Source organism: Geotrypetes seraphini, chromosome 5 (assembly GCF_902459505.1).
Source record: "Geotrypetes seraphini chromosome 5, aGeoSer1.1, whole genome shotgun sequence".
Classification (NCBI taxonomy): Eukaryota; Metazoa; Chordata; class Amphibia; order Gymnophiona; family Dermophiidae; genus Geotrypetes; species Geotrypetes seraphini.
In genome coordinates, this window is record NC_047088.1 from 18,476,792 (window position 1) to 18,500,897 (window position 24,106).

Consider the following 24,106-nt stretch of genomic DNA (forward strand, 5'->3'; position numbering starts at 1 on the left):
GAACCGATTCTATATAGAGCGCCCCAAAAAATGGCGCCGACTATAACAGCGCTTAGAATGATTCTGCAACGTGTGCATACTTTTGATAGAATACTGCTAAGCGCCAGTGCGTCGCTTAACTTTTAGGTTGACTCGTTTAGGCCTAAAATTTTTAGGCCTAAACCAGGCCTAAATCCCTGTATCAGGAGGAGGAGTCTGCTCGTGATCTGCTGATGACCCTCCCCCGACCGTGCTCCCTTTTCAAATTCACGCACTAGAACTGGCACATACTTTTAAAAGAATTGCGATTTCTAAGTTATGCGTGTAACTTTTAATTAGTGCCAATTAGGCCTATTGAACAATTAAGCTGCGCATGCAAATTGCCAGTGTGCACTGATTTATGAACACAACATAAGGCCTCCATATACAGCATGTGTATTTGTTAGAGACCTGATGTATGTTAATTTAGTGCTGGTTGTAGGGTCTCTGGGCAGATGCAGGAAGGCTAATTTTTCAAAATATCCATGTTGTTTCCTGGGCTCACAATCTTTTGTCTCCAGTGGGGTAATAAGGGGGTGGGGTCCTCCTCTCTGCCCCTCTTCCCACTCCTCCCTTCACCACGTGCGCATTCCCCCTTCCCTTCTAGCTTTTCACTGCCACGAATGACGTCAACGTGCTCCTCGCAACCGCGTCAGCTCTCCCGCTAGCGTCACGTCTGGGCGCCGCGCATAGGAAGTGTCGTCAGAGGGAGAGCAGATGGGGGTCGCGAGGAACACGTCGAAGTTGTTACTCGCGGCGGTGAACAGCTAGAGGTGTGGGGGAAGGGTACGGGGGGCGCACGTGGTAGGGGGGATCGGGGAAGAAGCGGGGGTGGAGACGAGGGGGAGGGGGAGCGACTTGGGGGCTCCTTTTATGACGGCACGTTAGCGGTTTAACGCACGTAACAGCACGCGCTAAACCGCCGGCCGCACTAGCCGTTACCGCCTCCTCTTGAGCAGGCGGTAGTTTTTCGGCCAGTGCGGGGGTTAGCGCGTGATGAAAAGTCGCACGCGTTAAACCTGCTAGTGCGGCTTTGTAAAAGGAGCCCTTGGTATTGGGGGGGGGGGGGGAGGATAGGGTTACCAGAGGTCTGGATTTCCCCAGACATCTCCTCCTTTTGAGGACATGTCTGGAAGTCCGGACGGCTTTTCAAAACCCGGCACTTTGCCTGGGTTTTGAAAAGCTGTGTGGGGCAGTGTGCGGCTGTCACACAATGACATCATGCGCACGTGTTCATGATGTCATCACGTAGCGTCCACGCATCCTCCCTGCCCGACACGAGCAGGCAGTGGGGGGGGGGGCAGGGCTAGGGTAGGCTTGGGGGTGGGATGTGGGCGGAGATGGGTGGAACTAGGCAGGCCTGGGGGCGGGTCTAGGGGGGTTCCTGATTTTCCTAAAGGAAAATCTGGTAACCCTAGGAAAGGAAAGCGCACATGTATGGTGGGGGTTCAGGGAAGATAGAGGTGGAGAAGAGGGCGGGGCACCACTGCACTGGGTGCCGCCTTCCCTCACTACACCACTGCTGTTGGTGCCCGACGTACACATGGTAAAACCTCTGGGAGGAGTGTGTGGTGCAGTGGTTGGATCTACAGCCTCAGCACCCTGGGGTTGTGGGTTCAAATCCCGCGCTGCTCCTTGTGACCCTGGGCAAGTCACTTAATCCTCCATAGCCCCAGGTACGTTAGATAGATTGTGAGCCCACCGGGACAGAGAGGGAAAAATGCTTGAGTACCTGATTGTAAAAACCGCTTAGATAACCTTGATAGGCGGTATATAAAATCCTAATAAACTTGAAACTTGAAACTACACGCCCCCTGTTGAGCTATGCGCTATCGGAGTTAGACATCCTGTGTTATTGAATAGCATGCAGCCAGATGCATGCACAGATTTTAAGTGGCGCCAATTAATTTCAATAATTGGTTGAAGGCACCCGATAAGTAATGGCCTGTTATCCAATTGATTTGCGCACACGTTCGGATGCCACAGGTAGGATTACCAGATTTCATCAAGTTAAGTTATTAATCTTTAATGATGAAAAAGAAAGACAATGAAAAATTACACAAAGAAAGTTTTACATGTTCAATGATTGTACCATCTGCCTGAGACAGTAGAAAAATAAATATCTGAATCTCTCTCTGGGTTTCTGAGCATGTAATATATCACTTTTATAACATGTAGTTATTATGTGTAACTATTATGAGAGAAATGACATACAAGTGTTTTTCTACTGGAGGTTTTTACACAAAGGAGGTTTTTTTGGATACATTTTAGTGTCATGAGTCAGACACAATATACACTTGGACTAATCAAAGACGAGTCCCCCGTGAAATTATTTCCAGAAGGTTGTTAGCCGCTCACGGCCAGCCAGAATTAATATCAATTAAAAACCGTTAAGCAATTAATTAAGGCGGTGTCTCTCTTCTCTCACAAGGTATCCTGTCTTCATGATTTCTTCGGAGAAGATGATGTGTTTATTGCCTGCGGCCCAGAAAAGTTTCGCTATGCCCAGGATGACTTTTCCTTGGATGAAAATGGTAAAACTGGAGACACATTTGCTTTCCTAGTGGGTTTGAAGCTCCTTTTGACATGTTCCACGGGTCTCTTGTGAAGGACTGTGCTCCTTGGTAATACAGTGGTGCCTCACACAACGAACTTAATTGGTTCCAGGAGCAAGTTTGTTATGCGAAAAGTTCGTTATGTGAAACGCGTTTTCCCATAACAATACATGTTAAAAAAAATAATTCGTTCTGCAGCATAAAATATGCTAAGATGACATAAAAAAAGATAAATTTTTTGTTATTATTTTTATTTAGATACATCTAAAAACATAATTGTTTTTTAAAACAACACACATTTTTTAAATTTAAAGACAGACTAAGTAGAGTCTAATTTTACAGTGAGAGAGGGCAGAGTCTCAGCGGCAAAAACTGGGACTTAACTGTTCATTTTTTTTTTCTAGCATCGGGGAAGCGGCGAGAGTAGCTCCGCCCCCCCAACGCATCAGCAGTAGGCGCCGGGCCCCTGCGAGCCGACGGTCCGCCACTGCACAGGGAGCCAGGCGGAGAGAGGGCAGTTAAGCGCAGTGCCTGCGCGGAAGGATGCAGCTCGGGCGACTTCGTTGTGTGAAACGAAGTTCGTTGTAGGAAGCAAGACATGAAGTTCGTTGTGCGCAGCGTTCGCTGTGCGAGGCGTTCGTTAGGCAAGGCACCACTGTATAGGGGGACCTTTTGGTGAAGCATTGTAATTTAACAGCAAAATTTAACTCAAAGTAAATGCAAATGCAGAAACTTTTAAAGACGTGCCCAGCTTCTCCTCTACGGTTACCGCACTGAAAAGTTCTTTACCTCGAATATTGTGAGCAGTTGTGGTCAATTATGGCAAACAAAGTCACGAGAATCACCTCCACGAATAAAGTAACAGGCCAGCAAACAGTGGAGATGTCCAAAAAACACAAATGTGCTTGTTTATTTCAAAACTCTGCTTTATTTGTGCGATGACTCGACATGCACTTGTTTCGGCCCAAACAGCCTGCCTCGGGAGTCTTTTTATAAACACGTGTATTGTGGAGTAAAGTATACCACAAATGTAACATCTGCGTAAAAGACACTTTTAGCGTTTAATCGTAGCTTGCGAACTTCGCAGTCGCTAAAAAAATTGAAACTGCGGAGTTCACAAGCTCCGATTAAAATCCAAGAATATATTTTACTCTGCAATACATAATACCCCCTCCCCCACTGTGCCATTGAGGTAACAATTACTGTAATCAAGCAGTATCAGTACTTGTGAATTCATACGTTAGCTACTTAAAAGACCCATAATCAGTGATGGCACGGAGACCAAAATGGCCCATCCAGTTTCCCAGTTGAGATTTATCTACTCTGGGTAATGTATGAGTAGTGTGGAGTTAAACAATCAATTCCACCTCCCCTACTACTAAATATTTATAAAGTGCTACAGCAGGACGTATGCAGTCAGTGGAATAGTAAGGGGGAGGCGGTCTGCCCCGGGCGCCATCTTAGTAGGGGCGCTACCATCCATCCACGCCCCTTCCCCGTACTGTTCTGGGTGCGAGCAGTGACCCCCAAGCAGCATCGGCTCTTTCTCTGATGTCACTTCCTGGACCCATGCCTAGGAAATGACATCAGAGGAAGATCCGACGCTGGTGCGAGCATCAGGTTGGGGTTGCTGCTCGCAGCCAGGTATGGGGGAAGGGAAAGGCGTGCATGGCAGGAGGGGGTGGGGAAGGGGTGGATAGGGGGAGACAGAGAAGAGGGCGGGAGAGTGGCAACGCCTCTCACCCTCGCTATGCCATTGTATGCAGTGCTGTACAATAGTCAGTACATATAAGAGACAGTCCCTGCTCAAAGAGCTTATAATTTAAGAAAAAAACAGACAGACAACAGGGGTGGAGGAGGTTAAAGCTACGTTGCTACTTTCCAATTAATGGAGATGTAAATACTCAATAACTATTTTGCTATTTGTAATTGTGATGAATTACCATATTTTTTGCTCTATAAGATGCACCTGACCATAAGACGCAGCTAGATGTAGAGGAGGAAAACCCAAGGAAAAAAATTATGGACCAAATTGTGTACCTTGTCCCACATGTGTACCCTGTCCCACCTCCCTCCCCCCTCGTGGTATTTCCATGGTTTTTAACCCCCCCCCTGAACCTTTTAAAATCCTGGTGGTCCAGCAGTATATCAGCAGGAGCGAGCTTTCCATACTCCTGCCTGGCCCCTTGCTGCAAGTCCCACGAGAACTGATGGCAGCCATTCAGGCAGCAGAGTGGGCCCAGGCAGGAGCGCAGAAAGCTTGCTCGTGCCAATACACCACTGGACCACCAGGATTTTAAAAGGTAATATTCGCTCCATAAGACGCACAGACATTTCCACTCACTTTGGGGGGGTTGGGGAAGTGTGTCTTATGGAGTGAAAAATATGGTAAGTGGTACTCAAAATCCAAACCTCATTCCACTCACTGGGTCAACCAGAATGAAACAAACATTATTTATCAGTGCACCAGTCTGCTCTCTTGAAATTAAGCGATATAAAGCACTTAGCTTGAATAGTCTCAAACTTTCTTTACTGGCTGTGCCTCAGCGGTAAAAAGTCTCTTTTTCATGTTCTTCCAAAAGTGATCATAAAATATATTCCGGCACAATTTGGCAATTCTAACACTTCAATTTAAAGTGAAACAAAAGCTCCTTCATTAAGCACTGCTGAACCCTGTTACCTCACAGACACAGTCAATAAAGAAGAATTGCCAGATGCACTAAAGTCAGCGATCGTCACTAAACCTGTTCACAGCTTTAACGACGATCGCTTTTACTGGCCCAATTCACAAAATGGCTCACCACGTGTTTTTCACCCATTTTCTGATCCGGCCATACAAATTAGCTAAAACCCCATGCAAAATAGCCAAACGATTGTAAAAAAACAGACAGGTTTCTAGACCTGTTGGTAACTTACCGAGAGAACTGCCTGTTACTGTTCTTTTTTTTTTTCAATGGCACAGATATTTTGTGTGTGCAACACACGCAAAATATCTGTCACATTCATATAAAAAAGAAAAAAAGTCCCCCATTGCCAATGACAGCCCTCTCTGACGACTCCCGATGAACGCGGCACCAAGAATCCCCCCATGAGAATCCCTCCTGAAACAGAAAAGCAGGAGGGATGCCCATGCCCTCCTGCCACCGGATGCTCCCTTGAACCCCACTCCCTGACCCCCCCCCCATACCTTTTGTAGATGTTGGCAGCTGGAGGGAAGCACGGTCCCTCCAGTTCCAAGACCCGCCCATCAAAAATGATGGGCCTTCCCTTCTCCAGTGCACCATTCTCAGACATCAGACCTTAGGCCCCTCCCTGTGCATCACATGAAATACAGAGGGAGGAGCCTAAATATATTTATAGACATTGCAACATTACCAAGTACAGATGTACTGTCAAACTTTCTATAACTAATAATCCTCTTCCCTTGAGTACCTGATTGTAAACCGCTTAATACACCTTGTTCTAGCGGTATATCCCTTTCCCTGAAAAGGACGATAAGAGGTGCAGACTTCAGTAAATCCTAGTATCAGGATGGGATCTGGACTTTTATAATCCCACTCCTCTGGTAGCAATGCATGTCCCATCAAACTCTCCTTATCCTTTCCTGCCTGCCCAAATCCTATATTGAGGAGTGTATGATGACTAAGAAAATCATCTTCCTTTCTTTAGACAAATTCACCTAATCCATTGACAGCTAAACTTCTAGCCCTTGAAGGAAGGGTTTGTAGATATATATCCCACATCTACACGGGTGTATTTTTATTTGGACTGGTTGAGGTTTTCAGTGAACTGACTAGTGTTTTGTATTGAGCTAAGAGGCTGCCGTTCATAGTGCTTCAGGGACTTGTGAAGAATATTTGGGGGTAAAATGCTGGCACCATAGATTGATTTGGGCCCAAACTGCGTAGGCCGGAGATCTGGCCATTTTTTTGTGCCAGACTCTAATGAAGCAGCAGACTGTGTTCGCTGAAAGATATTTCAATGACCTGAAAATACTGGCACAGGGAACAATTCTTTTTTTGCATGCCTCTTTTAAAATATATTATTTCTTTATTTATCTTAAAATCCTTTATACTTTGTGAATAATGCCAAGAAAAAAAAAGGTTTAGGATTCTGTGTGGATGAAGGGCATTATCCATGCAAAATATTTGTCTTATAATTGCTTTTACTTCTGTGTACCACATGTTAGCCAGCAGAAGCTCTTGTCATTTTTCCCAACTGGCTCTTGCCGTCAAGAGAGAGAGTGAGATGCTGGAAGCTCAGGAAAACCCAAAACAAAGAGGAAGAGCTGGATAGCTCTGATTACCGCTTTCTTGGGTTTCTTCTTAAGCAAGCTCACTTGATTTATATTATTTTAGGATTTATACACCACAATTATATACATTTCTTTACCCAACATGTGGTGGACACCTGGAATGCACTTCCAGAGGACGTAATAGGGCAGAGTACGGTACTGGGGTTCAAGAAAGGATTGGACAATTTCCTGCTGGAAAAGGGGGTAGAGGGGTATAGATAGAGGATTACTGCACAGGTCCTGGACCTGTTGGGCCGCCGCGTGAGCGGACTGCTGGGCAAGATGGACCTCAGGTCTGACCCAGTGGAAGCATTGCTTATGTTCTTAGGATGGCAATTGCTTGTGCCTAGAGGTAGGAAGTGGGGTGGTGGTTATCTTCACTTGATGGCTCCATGACCAGCTCAGGGGGTTGTGGTGTCCTGAACCAAAGTTTGCGTTTGGCACTAGGAACCCTGCAGATGTTGGGACTCGTACCAACATGTCATACCTGGGGCTGAAGAGGAGAGGGACCACATATCTAGACAGAGATCTAAAGGAATCTGAGCTCCAGGAAGGACCCCACCCGCCCCCCATGATAGTTGCTTCCCTCTCAAGCTTTCCACCTTGCGACCAAAGCAACTTTAGCAAAGTTTAAAATTAGCTTGAGAACACAATGATTAGACCGAATGCAGCTGTGCTCTGTGAGAGAATCTGTGTTCCCCAGGAGCAACACAGAAGCACCCAAAATCTAAAATACATTTCCCGATTTTCTCCGATTTCCTCTAGTGGAAGAGTTAACTGGTGTAAATCTGACCAGTTGGTAAGTCCTGCCAGAAGGTTGCAAGTTGTAGTATCATAAAATGATATCCAGAGAACAGGTGCATTGACCGATGTGTGTGTGTCACGAGCAGCACTGAATCACCGAGGGTACACCCTGTGGTTTAGGTTCCCTTGATACTCAGGGTAGATAACAGCAAGCCCAGTATTCAAAAGTATGACGAGGGCAGCACCACTGACCGGAACTATCTATTGATTTTTAGCGGCACTGGTGCTAGCTGGATAATGCCACTGAAAATCATTGCAGAGTGTCGTGGCTATCCGGATGGTGCCAGGATGGTGCATAGGTGGAACAAGGGAAGAGTGTGAAATTATCTGGGTAGCGGAGATATTCAGTGCCACTGTCTGGATAACTGCCCAGACATCTTCAGACAGAAGAATGGATGTCTAAGTTACCTAGATGCATATTCAAACAGCAGCGCTGAACACCGCCATTATCCAGCTAGGCCCAGTGGCTGGCAGACTATCTGAATATTCAACAGTGCTATCCTCATAGGGGCCAGCACTGAATAACTGGGAAATTTTCAGCACCATGGCTAGCATGTAAGTGGAATTCCAAGCATAGGGTTTAAATATTACACTTATGTACCGTAGTTATTTACTCCTGGGGGATTTCTGCTCAACTGTGCGAATTTGCACAGAATTCGTCACCCCCCCCCCCCCCCATCACCACCAGATCATGCTGAATTCTGAAAAGCTGAAGGGATCAGCTGCAGTCTCCTCCTGCTCTACAGCAATCGTGCAGTAGGGGGAGGAGAAGGAGTAGGAAGTGAATCACGGCAAATTGTGTCACTTCCTTCTCCTCTGCCAGCTTAGACTCAACTGTGTATATGAACCATGCAGAGGAGGAGGAAGTGACCTAGTTTGCATGGATTCACTTCCCTGTTCTTCTTCTTCTGCAAGAAAGGGGTTGAAAGCAGCAGATGCTGGATGAATATGCTATAGGAAGGGTAGAAGGGGGGAATAGCAAGGTGAGTGTACCACAGGGAAGGGAGAGCAAGCAGGGCAAATTGAGTGTGACATATGGGAGGGGCCGGAACAAGATGAGTATGCCATGGTGAAGGGGGCAGAGCAAGGTGAGGGTGAGGGAGATGAAGCAAGGTGAGCATGCCATGGGGAGGAGGGGGGGGGGTAAAGACAGAGGAAACTAAGTGTACCATGTGGGAAGGATAGAAGGAGGCAGAACAAGATGAGTGTGCCATGGGAAGGGACAGAGCAAGGTGAAAGTGTGCAAGTGTGCAAGTGTGGGCAGTAAAAAAAAAAATTGTGCCATGGGGGTAGGGTAGGGACAGAACAAGCTAAGCCTGTACCACTGATGTGTGTGTGTGGGCGGGGGGGGGGATTAAGCTTGAGAGGGTACCATGGGGAGGGTGGGGGAGATAGATAGCTGGGGAAAGGAGGAGAAAGAATAAGAAGCAATGGTGTGAGCCTGGGTGAGGGAAAATGAGAGGGTGGGATACTGCATGGGAGGCAGAATTAAGTGTCTTGCTGGGACTTAGAGGTGGAGATGGAGCTGTGAAAGAAAAAGACAGACCTAATAATGGTAGAATTCTGTGCAAAAACACTGCAAATAAACACTGCAGAATTTTTTAAAGAATATTTTTTTATAGAATGCGAAAAATAATACATACATTATAATTACAAAATACTTGTTGACAAAAGTTACAGAATTAAATACCCTGCCCAAACCCTCCCCCCCCTACCAATCACCCCAAATCATCATATATAAAGAAATAACAGTAAATCATCAAGTATTAGGCATTAAGCAATCTGCCACCCTAAACAAAATCACTTTCCAACAGAAGAGTCCAGGTCTAAGAACTCACGACATCCCTGTGATGTGCACAGAATTTTCAAACATTTGATGCAGAATTCCCCCAGGAGTAGTTATTGCATAAAGATAGTGGGGGTCAATATTCAGCCCTTCGGAGACAGTCCACATAAGTCCCATAGTTGGCACGGACTCCGAATATTCAATGTCAGGCCCTTTCTGATGACAGGAATTGAATATCCTGTCTCACTTTTGCCCAGGGCAATGTAGCCAGTTAAGTCAATATCAGATAGGCCTGCTGTTTGACTGCTAAACGTAGCCAGTTTGGCGCTAACTGGGCATTTTCTCCAACAATAACTGGTTAAATGCCACTGGAAATGTTGATGTGAGTTAACCGGTCTTCAACCATTCCCGGCCAGTTAACTTGTGCTGAATATTGGCTGAAATGTTTTTGTTTATTAGATACAACCAAATTGATTTATGTATTATACACAGGCTCATAATCTAAGCTTATGTACCTGGGAAAGGGTTACCAGACATCCAGGAAAACCCGGACATGTCCTCTTTTTAGAGGACTGTCGAGGTGCCTGGGTGGACTTTCTAAAACCCGGCAGTTTGTCTGGGTTTTGGAAAGAAGCCCCGACGAGCTCCTGCTGCATCTGGAGGGCCTCTGAGCGTGACGTCGCACATATCCGCGCATGATCCACGCCGTCCAGACACGACCGGAGCTTGTCGGGGAAGAAGGGAGGAAGTTTGTGGGGGGGCGGGGCAAAGCTAGAGGCTGAACTGGGAGGGGCTGGGCCAAAATGGAACGGAGCATGCAAACTGGGAGAACAGGGCGGGGCCATGTGTCTGGGGTTTTGTGGCCCAAAATATGGTAACCCTGACCTGGGATAATGGAGAGTTAAGTGACTTGTTCAGAGTCACAAGGAGCCACAGTTCCTCTGGTTTTCAGCCTACTGCACTAGGCTACTTCTCTACTCTCTAAGCTTGGCTGGTGACTGGAAGGCCCATTCCAGTCTTCTCTATTCTCTTTCTGTAGAATGCTCTCACTTCCCCAATCTAAGAATCTCCTGTGTCTGTCTCAGGCTTTCTAGAGTTATGTTCCTGGTTTTGTCTCTGCCACCTCTACTGAGAGGCTCTTCCGTGCATCCACCACTTGGCCTGTGTTTCATTTGTACTTTTCTTTCTATAAAGCCATGAATAGAGCTGTGTTTCCTGTTGCCACAGAGTGCCGGGTCATGAAGTCAACTCCGCCAACAGCTAAACCATCCCATTCAGGTCAGAAGAGTTCTGCTAAAAGTCCTGGTCCACTGCGCCGGAGCAAGTCTCCAGCTGATTCAGGTAAGATGGCATCTCATGTCGCCGTGACGTTCAGCTGGGGTCTCCACATGGAGGCTCCATCGGGAGCTTGAAGGAACAGCCTAAAATTATGGTAATGTTTCAGTTAATCAGCAGATTAGAAAATGGGACTAAAAATGAATACTGCGTCCTTGAGTCTGGATCACATCAGTGTCAAGACATGAAAGCAACTTAACTACATTATTTGTTTTATTATTCGTATCCAGTCAAAAGTGCATGAGAAAATCGCGCGCGGACAAACCCGCTCAGACAGTCGCGCGCAGGACGTCAGCGCGCTGGATTTCAACACTATTTTAAAGCGTTCAGAGGGCATGGGAGGGAACCCCACCCCCACTTTACTTAGAAATGTTGGCGCTCCTGTTGGGGGGTGGGGGGAACCCCCCCATTACAGAGGAAACAGTAATTTTTCCCTAAAAAGCAGGGAAAAGGCTTTTTCCTCTGTAATGGGGGGTTACCCCCACACTCCCCCAACGGGAGCACTTTAAAATAGTGATGAAATCCAGCACACTGACGTCCTGCGCATGATTGACTGGGCGGGTTTGTGCGCGCGCAATTGTCTCACGTGGTTTCGTCTATGAGCTTTATTCTTTAATAGGATTTATTTACTACCTTTTTTGAAAAAAAATTCACCCAGGGAGGTAGACAACAAGACGTTCTGGACATAGACAATAGACAATGGGGCTCATTTTCAAAAAAAAAAGAAAACCATCCAAAAAGTGTCATAAAGAGCCAGATGAATCAACTTAACATAACCCAGCCTATAGAACACCTGGATGTCCTCCAGCCACAGCCTTGAGCCTCCTATTACTGCTGGTGGGAGGATGCTGCAGAAGGAGAGGTGAGGAGAAGGAGGAGAGGCACAGGATGATGGACTACAGGACATGCCTCTCGCTGTGAGAGACACATCCTTTAAACAGTAGCCAGCACCGGTGCCTCTTCTCCTCCTCGCCAGCATCTCAGGGCACACCTGGCATTTGCCACAGCACACAGTTTGTGATACGCTGCATTAAAGGTTTGAGAAAAGAGCTAAGCTATCACCTGCTTCCCAAAGTGGAGATAGTCCTGTGTGAAGCCTTTCAGGGAGTGCATTCAAGATTGATGGGGCCACTCCAGAGAAGGCCTCGCTAGCGGGTTTCATATCATGCTGTTCTTTGGATAGGGGGTTGTTAGGGATAATCCTTGGGAGTATCTTATTGATCTCGGAGGGATGTGTACAGGGAAATCCTGTTCTTCAAGTATTCCGGCCCATTTCCTTTAAGGGCCTTAAAGGTTAGACACAAAGTTTTAAATTTAGCCTTGTATTGTAATGGTGGCCAGTTACCATATATACTTGAATATAAACCGACCCAAATATAAACTGAGATAACTTCCCCCCCCCACCAAAAGGAAAAAAAAAGGTTGACTTGAATATAAACCGGTGGGGGGGGGGGTCCCTTGGCTTGCCCTGCCCTGCCAGGCTTTGCACCCTATTCCCCATCCCTCCCCTGCCCTACCAGTCTCTGCACCCAACTCCCCTTTCTCCCTGTCCTGCCAGGTTCTGTATCCTATCCCCCCTCCCTCCCGATGCCTTGCAGGCCTCCACCGGGCCTGCCGCAAGTCCTGGTGGTCCAGCGGGGCACAGGGACAGCATGGATCCCTCCCACCTCCTGTCCCAGCCGATTCTAAGAATTTTTACCTCCCTCCCGCCTCCCCCGCATACCTCCCACCTCTAACGCTGATCGTCCAGCAGCAGCAGGAGCAACCTTCCTTCACTCCTTCCCATGCAGAGCCGCTAGCTTATTGGCTGCTGTGAGTTAGTTGGCTGGGACAGGAGACAGAAAGGATGCCTCCTGCCTCGGCCCACCAGGTCTCACAGCAGGCCCAACAGGCCTGCAACAGGTTTGGGAGGGGGGCAGGTCAGCGCTGACCTAAATTTTTGGCCGCAAAATCTTGGTTTATATTCAAGTATATATGGTAACATAAAAACATAGAAACATGATGGCAGATAAAGGCCAAATGGCCCATCCACAGCATCCATCTCCTCCTCTCCCTATTGGCTAAGGCTCTTAACATTTGCATCTCCTCTTCCTATAAGCTAAGGCTCTGTGCACCTGCATTGTGAGGTCATAGAGCTGCCCATCCGCAGTAACCATTATCTCTTTCTCTCTCCGAGAGATCCCACGTGCCTATCCCAGGCCCTCTTGAATTCAGACACAGTCTCTGTCTCCACCACCTCTTCCGGGAGACTGTTCCATGCATCTACCACCCTTTCTGTAAAAAAGTATTTCCTTAGATTACTCCAGAGCCTGTCACCTCTTAATTTCATCCTATGCCCTCTCATTGCAGAGTTTCCTTTAAAATTAAAGAAATTCGACTCATGCGCATTTACATTACGTAGGTATTTAAACGTCTCTATCATATCTCCCCTATCCCGCCTTTCCTCCAAAGTGTACAGATTGAGATCTTTAAGTCTGTCCCCAGTCGACTTATGAAGATCCCTCTATGCCTTACGAGAGGCATAGAGGGATATGGGTGACTAAAAATACGCCAGATGTACACCTGTTCACATAGCATCTTATCACATTGCTTACAACCTTCTATCAGCCTAGCTGCGAAGTTTCCTAGCAGAGGTCAACTGCAGGATTATAGAGGGGGGAAAAAAACATGTATGAGGCTGATGAGGTATTCGCGGCAGCCTTGAGGTAACTTCATTATACAATGTGCAAAATTACTCTGAATTTTAATGCTACAATTAATCCATTGTTCCACAATAATGAATAATTACCATAGCAACCCTGCTTCATACGGCAATCCAAATACAAAGACAACACACGTAATCTTATCATTGATTCAGAATGAATACATCTGGAATCATGAGTGGTTTTTAAATCCAAAGAGGTCTGTCAGATGTGGATAGCAGAGTTGGAAGACCTGAGATGGATCTCCTGGAACACATCATCTCAGTGCTGGCCCTGGGGTTCTAACCGGTTTTCTTTCTTTAATTCTTAACTCAGTAGTTGTTCATTTTGGATTTTCAGCTCAACTAGAACTGGCCTGAGATATAATGCAGCCAACCTTTAAATATCCTTTTATTCTATCTTAAGTGTAAGGTGATGCATGTCAGTAACAAAAATCTTATACACGAATAAAGGATGTCTAGTGTGGTACTCGGAGAGAAACCTCCAGGAAAGAGACCTGGGAGTACTGGTCGACAAGTCGATGAAGCCGTCCGCGCAATGCGCAGTGGCTGCGAAAAGGGCGAATAGAATGTTAGGAATGATTAAGAAGGGGATCACGAGCAGATCGGAGAAGATTATCATGCCGCTGTACCGGGCCCACCTGGAATACTGTGTCCAGCACTGGTTGCCGTACATGAAGAAGGATACAGTATTACTCGAGAGGGTCCAGAGAAGAGTGACTAAGATGGATAAGGGGCTGGAGGAGTTGCCGTACAGCGAGAGATTAGAGAAACTGGGCCTCTTCTCCCTCGAAAAGAGGAGATTGAGAGGGGACATGATCGAAACATTCAAGGTACTGAAGGGGATAGACTTAGTAGATAAGGACAGGTTGTTCACCCTCTCCAAGGTAGGGAGAACGAGAGGGCACTCTCTAAAGTTAAAAGGGGATAGATTCCGTACAAATGTAAGGAAGTTCTTCTTCACCCAGAGAGTGGTGGAAAACTGGAATGCTCTCCCGGAGGCTGTCATAGGGAAAAACACCCTCCAGGAATTCAAGACAAAGTTAGACAAGTTCCTGCTGAACCAGAATGAACGCAGGTGAGGCTAGTCTCAGTTAGGGTGGTGGTCTTTGACCTAAGGGCCGCCGCGTGAGCGGACTGCTGGGCACGATGGACCACTGGTCTGATCCAGCAGCGGTAATTCTTTCTTTTTTTTAAAATTCATTTTTTAATCTTACATCAAGTGTACAAATAATAAAACATTTGAAATTAAATACATCACTTGAATTTCTTTCTAATATAACATCAAATGCATAAATTTATTCCCTTCCCACCTACCCTTTCCATTAATATTTAATCAAAAATATACAAATATATTCTTTCCTATTGATAAAACCTTCAGTAAACTTTAGACCACCCCCCTCCCCCCATATGGAAATATACTTTCGATAGAAAATGGTATCTATTCATTGCAGTAAGTTGTCAATGGCCCCCAGATCTTTTTAAATTTATTATAATTCCCTTTTTGTATAGCAATTATGCTTTCCATTCTATAAATGTGACACAACCAATTCCACCAGAAGGTATAATTTAATCTACTGCAGTTTTTCCAATTACTTGTGATATGTTGAATGGCGACTCCTGTCATAATCAATAAAAGCGGCAATTCTTATGTTCTTATGCCTATGTGCTCCACCTTTATTTTATTTCTCTTATACCAATAATCGTTATTGGCTTCTGACCGTCTATCAAATTATGTTTAAGGTGCTAGCTTTTATCCACTCTGTCTCTTTTACTCAGTTTTCTCATACCTTATGTACCTTTAAGGAATCTCCAACCTTAGGGTTTCCAGATTTTTGTCAGGAGAAACCCGGACATATGGACCCGCTCTGTTCTGCCTCCAGCCCTGCCCCACACAAAGCCCCGTCTTTGTTTTCCAACCTCCGGGCCACGTCTGGGGGGTGTCCGAGCATGCGCAGATGCATGTGGCATCATCCGCCCATGCTCAGAGGCCCTCCAGGCGCGGCCGGGAGGTCAAGGCTTTGCGAAACCCAGACAAACTACCTGATTTTAGAAATTCCATCCAGGCACCCAGACAGTACTCTAAAAAGAGGACATGTCCAGGTTTTCCCGGACTTCTGGCAACCCTGTCCAACCGATACATCAGAATCGACTCATGATCCCAACTCACTTGCAGAACCACCTGCTTTAGTGTGACAGTGGAATTCTTAAACACTGGATTTTTTGAAATAACTCTAATTAAAAAATTTAAAGCAGAAATCAAAGTTAATAATAATAATAATTTTATTCTTAGCCTATCAGCTCAACAGAGGATCCCTCTTAAATTTCATTTCATGGGCCTCCGGGATTGTCAAGCGGGACCCACGGCCACAAGAGGGCATCTGCTGAAAATCAGGGGCAGGAAATTTCATGGCGACACCAGGAAGTATTTCTTCACCGAAAGGGTGGTTGATCATTGGAATGATCTTCCACTGCAGGTAATTGAGGCCAGCAGCGTGCCAGGTTTTAAGAAAAAATGGGATAGGCATGTGGGATCTCTTCGGGGAAGAAGTTAGGGGGATGGGTCATTAGAGTGGGCAGACTTGATGGGCCGTGGCCCTTTTTTGCCGTCATTTTCTGTTTCTATGACCTAATCTGGACATTTTGGTGGCCTCTTGGGAGGAAGACCTGCAGTGCTCTCTGATAGCCCAATAGATACAGCAGGTACTGAAAACCATCAAGAGGGTGTCTGCCAATGTTACCCACTGGGAATTACAATTGAAGGTGGTTCTATGGCTCTACATTCCCCCTGAAAGGGCAGCTCGGATGGGAATCACTCCTACTCATAACTGCCCCAAGTGCGCACAGGCTCATGCTTCTTTGGGACACATGCTTTGGACTTGTCCTCTGATTCTCCTTTTCTGGCGTGATCTGGGCAACTATATCACATCCCTTTGGGGCAGACGTTGGTCTCCTATGCCCCGAGCCTTGTTTGGTTATTATACTCTTGCTATACCGAAATTGAAAGGGATGACAGCTTTTGTAACGCGGACTTTTGGGAAAGAAAGCCATTTTGACAAACTGGGTATTACAGGATCCCTCGACTTACAGTCAGTGGAGATCTTTGATGATAGTACAAGCCTCTTTGGAGCGGAGACAGGCTGGTGACCTTGACCGGGGCCCAGGCCGCCGCTTCTGTCAGATTTGGGAATGATTTTGGATGGACCTTACACCCCAGGCCCGTGGACGATTACTGAACTGGTGAAGGGGGTCACACGCCACTTGACAGAATGTCGGATGTTGACGCTACTGTTGTTGGTGGGAGGGGGGAGGGTGTGGGCGGAGGGATGGTGGGGGTTTGAGTTGTGCACATGTGAGAGTTTCTGGATTACACTACTATGTTAGCACCAAAACACACTCTATTCTATAAGCCACGCTTAAAGTTAAGTGTGGTTTATAGAGCAGCACTTACACCCGGGAACTGCGCCTAACTTTAGGTGTGGCGATTTGCACCAACAAGAAAGTGGTGCAAATGTCCACAGCTAGTGTTAAGCGCTGTTGCCCTTCTATAATTACTTGCGTAATTTAAAGGAGCATCCCTAATCCACAGTGACTGGCCCATTTCTGGGTCTCCTTTTTTGGCTCAGGTACAAAATTTAGTCAAGGATCCTGCACCTAAATCTATGCCTATAACTTGTAATTGGCATATAAATTGTAATTAACGACATTAATTGCTGGTTAAAATGCCAATTATTGGCACTAATTAGCTTGCAATTCAGTTAGATTGCGCACGCAAATCAGGTACACGTCCAAATTTGTGTGTGCAATTTTCAGCACTTTTTATAGAATTAGGTGGTTAAGGACTATTATTAACCTGCTAACTTCCAATCAAATTCCTCTACAGTAGCGTAGTAAGGAGGGGCAGGGGGTGCGGACCACCCCGTGTGCTGTCTTCACGGGCGGTGTCGATGCCTCTCCTCCTTTCTGCCCCCCCCCCAACGCACCTCTTCAAAGATTCATCAGCACAAGCGGCTTCTTCCACCTCCTGCTTGCACTGGCCTCGACTCCCTTCTGACATCACTTCCTGGTCATGGGAACAGGATATGACATCAGAGGGAAGCCGGGGCCGGCGCAAGCAGGAGGTGGAATATGCCACAAACGTTTCAAGAGGTACACGGGGGGGGGGGGCGCTTGAGCAGCGGGAAAAAGTGTGGGGGGGAGGGAACGCATAACATGGCGATGTCAAGTGCCACCACCCTGGACACCTCCCTCCCTGTGCTACTGTCCCTCTAAATCAGGGGTCTCAAAGTCCCTCCTTGAGGGTCGCAATCCAGTCGGGTTTTCAGGATTTCCCCAATGAATATGCATTGAAAGCAGTGCATGCACATAGATCTCCTGCATATTCATTGGGGAAATCCTGACAACCCGACTGGATTGCGGCCTTCGAGGAGGGACTTTGAGATCCCTGCTCTAAATTAATGTTAATTTGCATCAGGAACGCTCATGATATAGGCAGAAATATCCACCACTAAGAATACAAAAGCAATTCCAGGAAAGGTATAATTTGCTTGCCTCTGATGCCATTCATTGGTATCCGTTAATAAGAAGACTGACCTTCTTGACTTGTCAGCAGGGAAAAGATGTAAAATGTGAACATGGTTTATTTTTATGCACCGTAGCTCCCCTGTCTGTTGAGACCAAATTTGGCTCAGGCAGCCTCTGATCAGATCGATAAGCGACTGTTTCCAGGCATTGATTTTTTTGCTTCCGAACAGAAGGGTTGGGGGAGGCAGAGCTTTTTTTCCACAAGGCAGCTGCAGTTAACAAAGGATGTCACCAAGCATCAGTCCATCCTCGCTGCACATCCCTCTCCCGGAGTTATTAAGAATGAATGTGTTCAAGTCTGTACACATTCTAGTTGATTTCCATTGAGCTGTGCTTCAGCTCGGAGATCATGGACAGAATATTTTTCAAGCAAGAACTGGCTCTCCAAACCACTGTACCTGTATTCTTCCTGTGTATCTGACACTCAGCATGCTGCTTCAGCAGTAAGATGAGTTTCTGGAGGAAAAGTCCATTGTCTGTTATTGAGAAAGACATGGGGGAAGCCACAGCTTGCCCTGGATCGGCAGCATTGAATGTTGCTACTCTTTGGGGTTCCGGAATCTTTTGTTACTCTCTGGGATTCCAGACTCTTGCTATTCTTTAGGATTCTGAATGGAATGTTGCTACTCTGGGGATTCCGCATGGAATGTTGCTACTCTTTGGGATTCCGGAATCTTTTGTTACTCTTTGGGATTCCAGAATCTTGCTATTCTTTAGGATTCTGAATGGAATGTTGCTACTCTGGGGATTCCGCATGGAATGTTGCTACTCTTTGGGATTCCGGAATCTTTTGTTACTCTTTGGGATTCCAGAATCTTGCTATTCTTTAGGATTCTGAATGGAATGTTGCTACTCTGGGGATTCCGCATGGAATGTTGCTACTCTTTGGGATTCCGGAATCTTTTGTTACTCTTTGGGATTCCAGAATCTTGCTATTCTTTAGGATTCTGAATGGAATGTTGCTACTCTGGGGATTCCGCATGGAATGTTGCTACTCTTTGGGGTTCCGGAATCTATTGTTACTCTTTGGGATTCCAGAATCTTGCTATTCTTTAGGATTCTGAATGGAATGTTGCTACTCTGGGGATTCCGCATAGAATGTTGCTACTCTTTGGGGTTCTGGAATCTTTTGTTACTCTTTGGGATTCCAGAATCTTGCTATTCTTTAGGATTCTGAATGGAATGTTGCTACTCCTTGGGTTTGGCCAGGTACTAGGGACAAGGATTGGCCACCGTGAGAACGGGCTACTGGGCTTGATGGACCATTGGTCTGACCCAGTAAAGCTATTCTTATGTTCTTATGGGATCTCTGATCAAGCTTTAACTTTGTAGCAGCGGTGCCTGGTATTCAGAAAAGAAGTGAGGAGAGGGGTTGGGAGCTAGAAAACAGAGAATGACACGGGGACAGATCTTTCCCCGTCCCCGCGGGAACTCATCTTCCTGTCCCGTCGCTGCAAGTTGTTTTCCTGCACCTGCCCCATTCCTGCAAGCTCCGTCCTCATCTGTTCAAGCCTCAAACACTTTAAAATCATAAGTAGCAACATTCTAGAGCTCAGATTGTGATGTCATAATGCCTCATTCCACAAATGCCTAAGCTCCGCCCTCATCCGTTCAAGCCTCAAACACTTTAAAATCCTAAGTAGCAACATTCTAGAGCTCAGATTGTGATGTCATAATGCCTCATTCCACCAATGCCTAAGCTCCGTCCTCATCTGCACAAGCCCCAAACACTTTAAAATCATAAGTAGCAACATTCTAGAGCTCAGATTGTGATGTCATAATGCCTCATTCCACCAATGCCTAAGCTCCGTCCTCATCTGCACAAGCCCCAAACACTTTAAAATCATAAGTAGCAACATTCTAGAGCTCAGATTGTGATGTCATAATGCCTCATTCCACCAATGCCTTAGCTCCGTCCTCATCTGCACAAGCCCCAAACACTTTAAAATCATAAGTAGCAACATTCTAGAGCTCAGATTATGATGTCATAATGCCTCATTCCACCAATGCCTAAGCTCCGTCCTCATCTGCACAAGCCTCAAACACTTTAAAATCATAAGTAGCAACATTCTAGAGCTCAGATTGTGATGTCATAATGCCTCATTCCACCAATGCCTAAGCTCCGTCCTCATCTGCACAAGCCCCAAACACTTTAAAATCATAAGTAGCAACATTCTAGAGCTCAGATTGTGATGTCATAATGCCTCATTCCACCAATGCCTAAGCTCCGTCCTCATCTGCACAAGCCCCAAACACTTTAAAATCATAAGTAGCAACATTCTAGAGCTCAGATTATGATGTCATAATGCCTCATTCCACCAATGCCTAAGCTCCGTCTTCATCTGCACAAGCCTCAAACACTTTACAATCATAAGTGTTCGAGGCTTGTATGCTTAAGGCAGAGCTTACAGGAACGGAGCAGGGACAGCGACAAAACTCGCAGGGACAGAATGGGGGAAATTAAGTTCCTGCGGGGACGGAGAAAAAATTGTCCCTGTGTCATTCTCTACTAGAAAACATTTCCAACACTGCATTGTTATTTCAAATAGATCATTAAAGCTACTATTACTACACTGTGACCTGAAAAAAAACATACCAAATTATTTTTTGTCGCATCTTCCACAGAACTCGGGCGATTCTTGTGAAATTCAGTCTGTTGTGTCCCGAATGAAGCTGATATTAAATGTTGTAAATATTTTCTACCAAACACAACACTACCCTGTGAAAATAAATCGTTGCTATGGGGCTACGCACAGAAGCAGACGATCGTCTCTGTATCAAAATGGTTTTCACGGCAGAAGACCGAATTCTGATAAAGAACTCGGTGCTGCTAAAAGGTTACAGCAATCGACGATTGTTGAAAGAGTTCCCGCAGAAGGGTCGCAACAAAAACGGCTTTGATGTGCTACTAGGCAAGATCTGAGCAACGGGCACTGAGGATCGTAAGCCAGGCCGGGGCTGACCGCGCCCAATTCGCACACAAGAGCACATTGTGATTGTACGCAATCTTGTACTGAGCCAGGAAGACGCGCTGCAAGCGCGCTGAACAACGCGCCAAATAGCAAGAGAAGCAGGAATAAGCCAGGCAACCGCGGTTAGGATAATTCGCGACGATCTGAAATTAAAGTGTCTTAAGAAGCGTGGGGCCCAAGAGTTCGCTTTACACAACAAAGACGCATGTCTGAAATGGTGCACGCGGCTTTTGACCAAGTACCCGGAGCCCAACGTCAGCTTCATCTGATTTACAGATGAAAAGATATTTACAGTAACGCACCGCATAAAATCTCTCATGGACCTTCGATCAGCATAAACTCAACATTGTACACAATTCAAGCAACAATTAAAATATTGGGAGTCGTTCTGGATCAACATCTGACCATGAAAAAACAAATAGATGCTGTGGTACATGGAAATTACGCACCATTAAACCGTATTTTGAGTTTTCTGCTTTTAAACTTTTGGTTCAATCCCTGTTGCCAAGTCTTCTTGACTATTGCAACATGGTCTACCTGACAATCTCCAAGAAAGTGGCCAGACTTATATTGAGAACAACAAAAAGAAATCCAACCAGATCTGCAGAATAAACAGCGAAGCAGGAAAACAAATAAAAACTGCAGACAATGTACACGATGCAGGCAAAAATTTATTATCCCAAAATAAAATGTAGTAATATAAAAACCTTATTACCAACCAAGGGACCCAACACGGTCCGTGTTTCGGACAAACATCGTCATCAGGGGTCCATGGTAAATAAGGTATAAAGTGTACCGCAAAAAAGGAAGATAACAACAATTGCCTGTATATTAAATCTGCCGAAAGTGCTGCCAAAAATGAAGTCACTCAACTTATATTGATTCAGAATACAGCGGTCAGACTAATTTATGGTTTCAAGAAGTATGACCATGTAATTCTGGCTTCTGATGGAGGTTCGTGTCTTGTTCAAGTTGGGCTGAAAAAATGAGAACACATATCTCCCTACTACCAAAAACTCCACTGGCTACCAAAAACTCCACTGGCTACCCATGGGAGCAAGAATCCAGTTCAAGTTTGCCTGTATCGGTTTCAAATCCATTCTTGGTATGGCCCCCTTATACCTGGTTCCCCATTTCTCCTTAAACTGCCCTTCCAGGCCCACCCGCAGAGCCCACCTCTTCAGCCACCCAACTCCAAAGGCCTGCCGATACAAAAGTCACCTAAACAGAACACTTGCCTTCCAAGCAGGTCATCTAAATGATTGGCTGAGCAGAATTATCTCGCACTCCTCATCCTACCTAAACTTCAGGAAATGATTAAAAACTTAGCCTATTCAACCGAACTATAACCTAGCCCTCTCTCCCTCCCCTGCTCCCCAAGTTCTCTTTCCCTACCCTTCGCCCTGCCCACCTTACTTTTGTCCCTCATATTTTACCCGTTCCCCGCACACGCATATTTATTGTATCTGTATTCGCTGACTGTAACATCTCGCTGATTGACCTGCCCTTCTTTATTGTGAACCGCCTCGAACTACTACGGCTTTGATGGTATATAAGAAATAAAATAATAATAATAATGTATGGTACTGCTCCGTTGGTCTCAAAGGTGAAGCGGAGGAATATTTAGAAAATGGTAAAGATATGAAAAAAAGTTGCTGCTCTTCGACATGCGTCGGGATCGCTACAGACCGATCCGGGCGCTCGGGGTGTGATTCCGATCGCCCTTATTTGCACGAGGGTGATTCGTGAATCAGCCCCCCCCCCCCCCCCGGACATGGATCGGATTGGATCCGATCCGTGCCTTTAGTGAATCTAGCCCTAAGTCCACTATGGCCCTATCCATTAACAACTGCTAGAACAGTTCTCCCCCAGTTATCGCAAACTGTGTTCCTCCTGAGATTTCAGGGGTGCTGCGACGCGCTGGTGAGCAGGAGAGTCGTCTACGCCAGCTCACTGCCCACTCGCGGCGAGAGGCACGTCCTGTAGGAAGCCCGCGCAGATGACTCTCCTCCTCTCCCCGTGCCTCCCGGATCCCTCCACCGAAACGGGTCACGGCCAGATGGGCCTCTGTGAACGTGCAGACATCGACCCGATGACATCATGTGTGCGCCTGACCCCCATTGCGTCGACGTCCGCGCACTTCCGGGTGCCTTCCAGCCAGGGCGCTGGATTTAGTGTGCCGCCGGCCGGAAAGCTTGCGAGACACTGCTGTAGAGAATCCAGGATCTCACTATTTCTAGGAGACCCCGCATTAGGAATACGCCAATCAACATCTGGCACATTAAAATCACCTATTTGTAATGCTTCTCCTTTTACAGCTGTATTTTGAAATTCTTCAATTAAATCTCCGTCTACCTCTTTTGTCTTTAAAGGAGGCCAGTGTAGCTAAATTTACTGTTCCCTCTTTCCGGATTGACGCATTGTACTGTACCTCCTGCTTACCCTGTAGGTCCTGCATGAAATTGGTGGACACCGTCTCCATCCTATGCAGATTTAGCTCATGAATTTTCATTGTGGATGTCACAAGAACCAGGATGGAAAATAGTTACTTAAGGACCAAGTGGAGAACCACAGCATTTGCTGCTTTCCTGGCAATGGAAGGAGGGAGGAATCTAAAACAGAGCTTTCCTTCTATCCATCTCCCCCCCCCCCCCCCCACCTCTGATCCTTGAGCTTTCAAACACCGGTTCCTGCTTTTCTAAATTTTCGTACTCCTGCTACTGGTTACTGAAGGGGGGTCTGTAACCATAGCAACCCATTGTGGTCAAGAGGGCAGGCTGCATCCAATACCTTTTGTAGCCCGCTGGCTAGCAGACGTTGCCCATCGCTCTCACAAAGGTTCCCGGTCCCTGCTGTGGGGCTGGGAGCATCAGTTGGACGCCACCATCAACTGGAGTTTTTCCAATCAAATTATTTTGATAGTGCCAGATTTCATCATTCTTAAATCTGGAGAGAGGAAAAAAAAAAATGGCTGCTTCCCGAAGGTTATACCCAAGGCCATGTCTTTCATTAAAACTACGTTCTTCCTCATTCCGTCATTGGCATGGGCACGCAGTC

At 46.2% G+C, this 24,106-nt stretch overlaps 1 protein-coding gene across 1 annotated transcript in view; it reads left to right on the top strand.

Moving 5' to 3' along the window:
• The window catches only part of DCX (doublecortin), a 128,043-nt gene that overhangs the window by 93,687 nt on the left and 10,250 nt on the right, over positions 1 to 24,106 (top strand). Inside the window, exons 4-5 of the mRNA XM_033946242.1 lie at positions 2,450 to 2,552; positions 10,685 to 10,798. Coding sequence (XP_033802133.1) covers positions 2,450 to 2,552; positions 10,685 to 10,798 — 217 coding nt within the window. The remainder of the gene's footprint in view (positions 1 to 2,449; positions 2,553 to 10,684; positions 10,799 to 24,106) is intronic.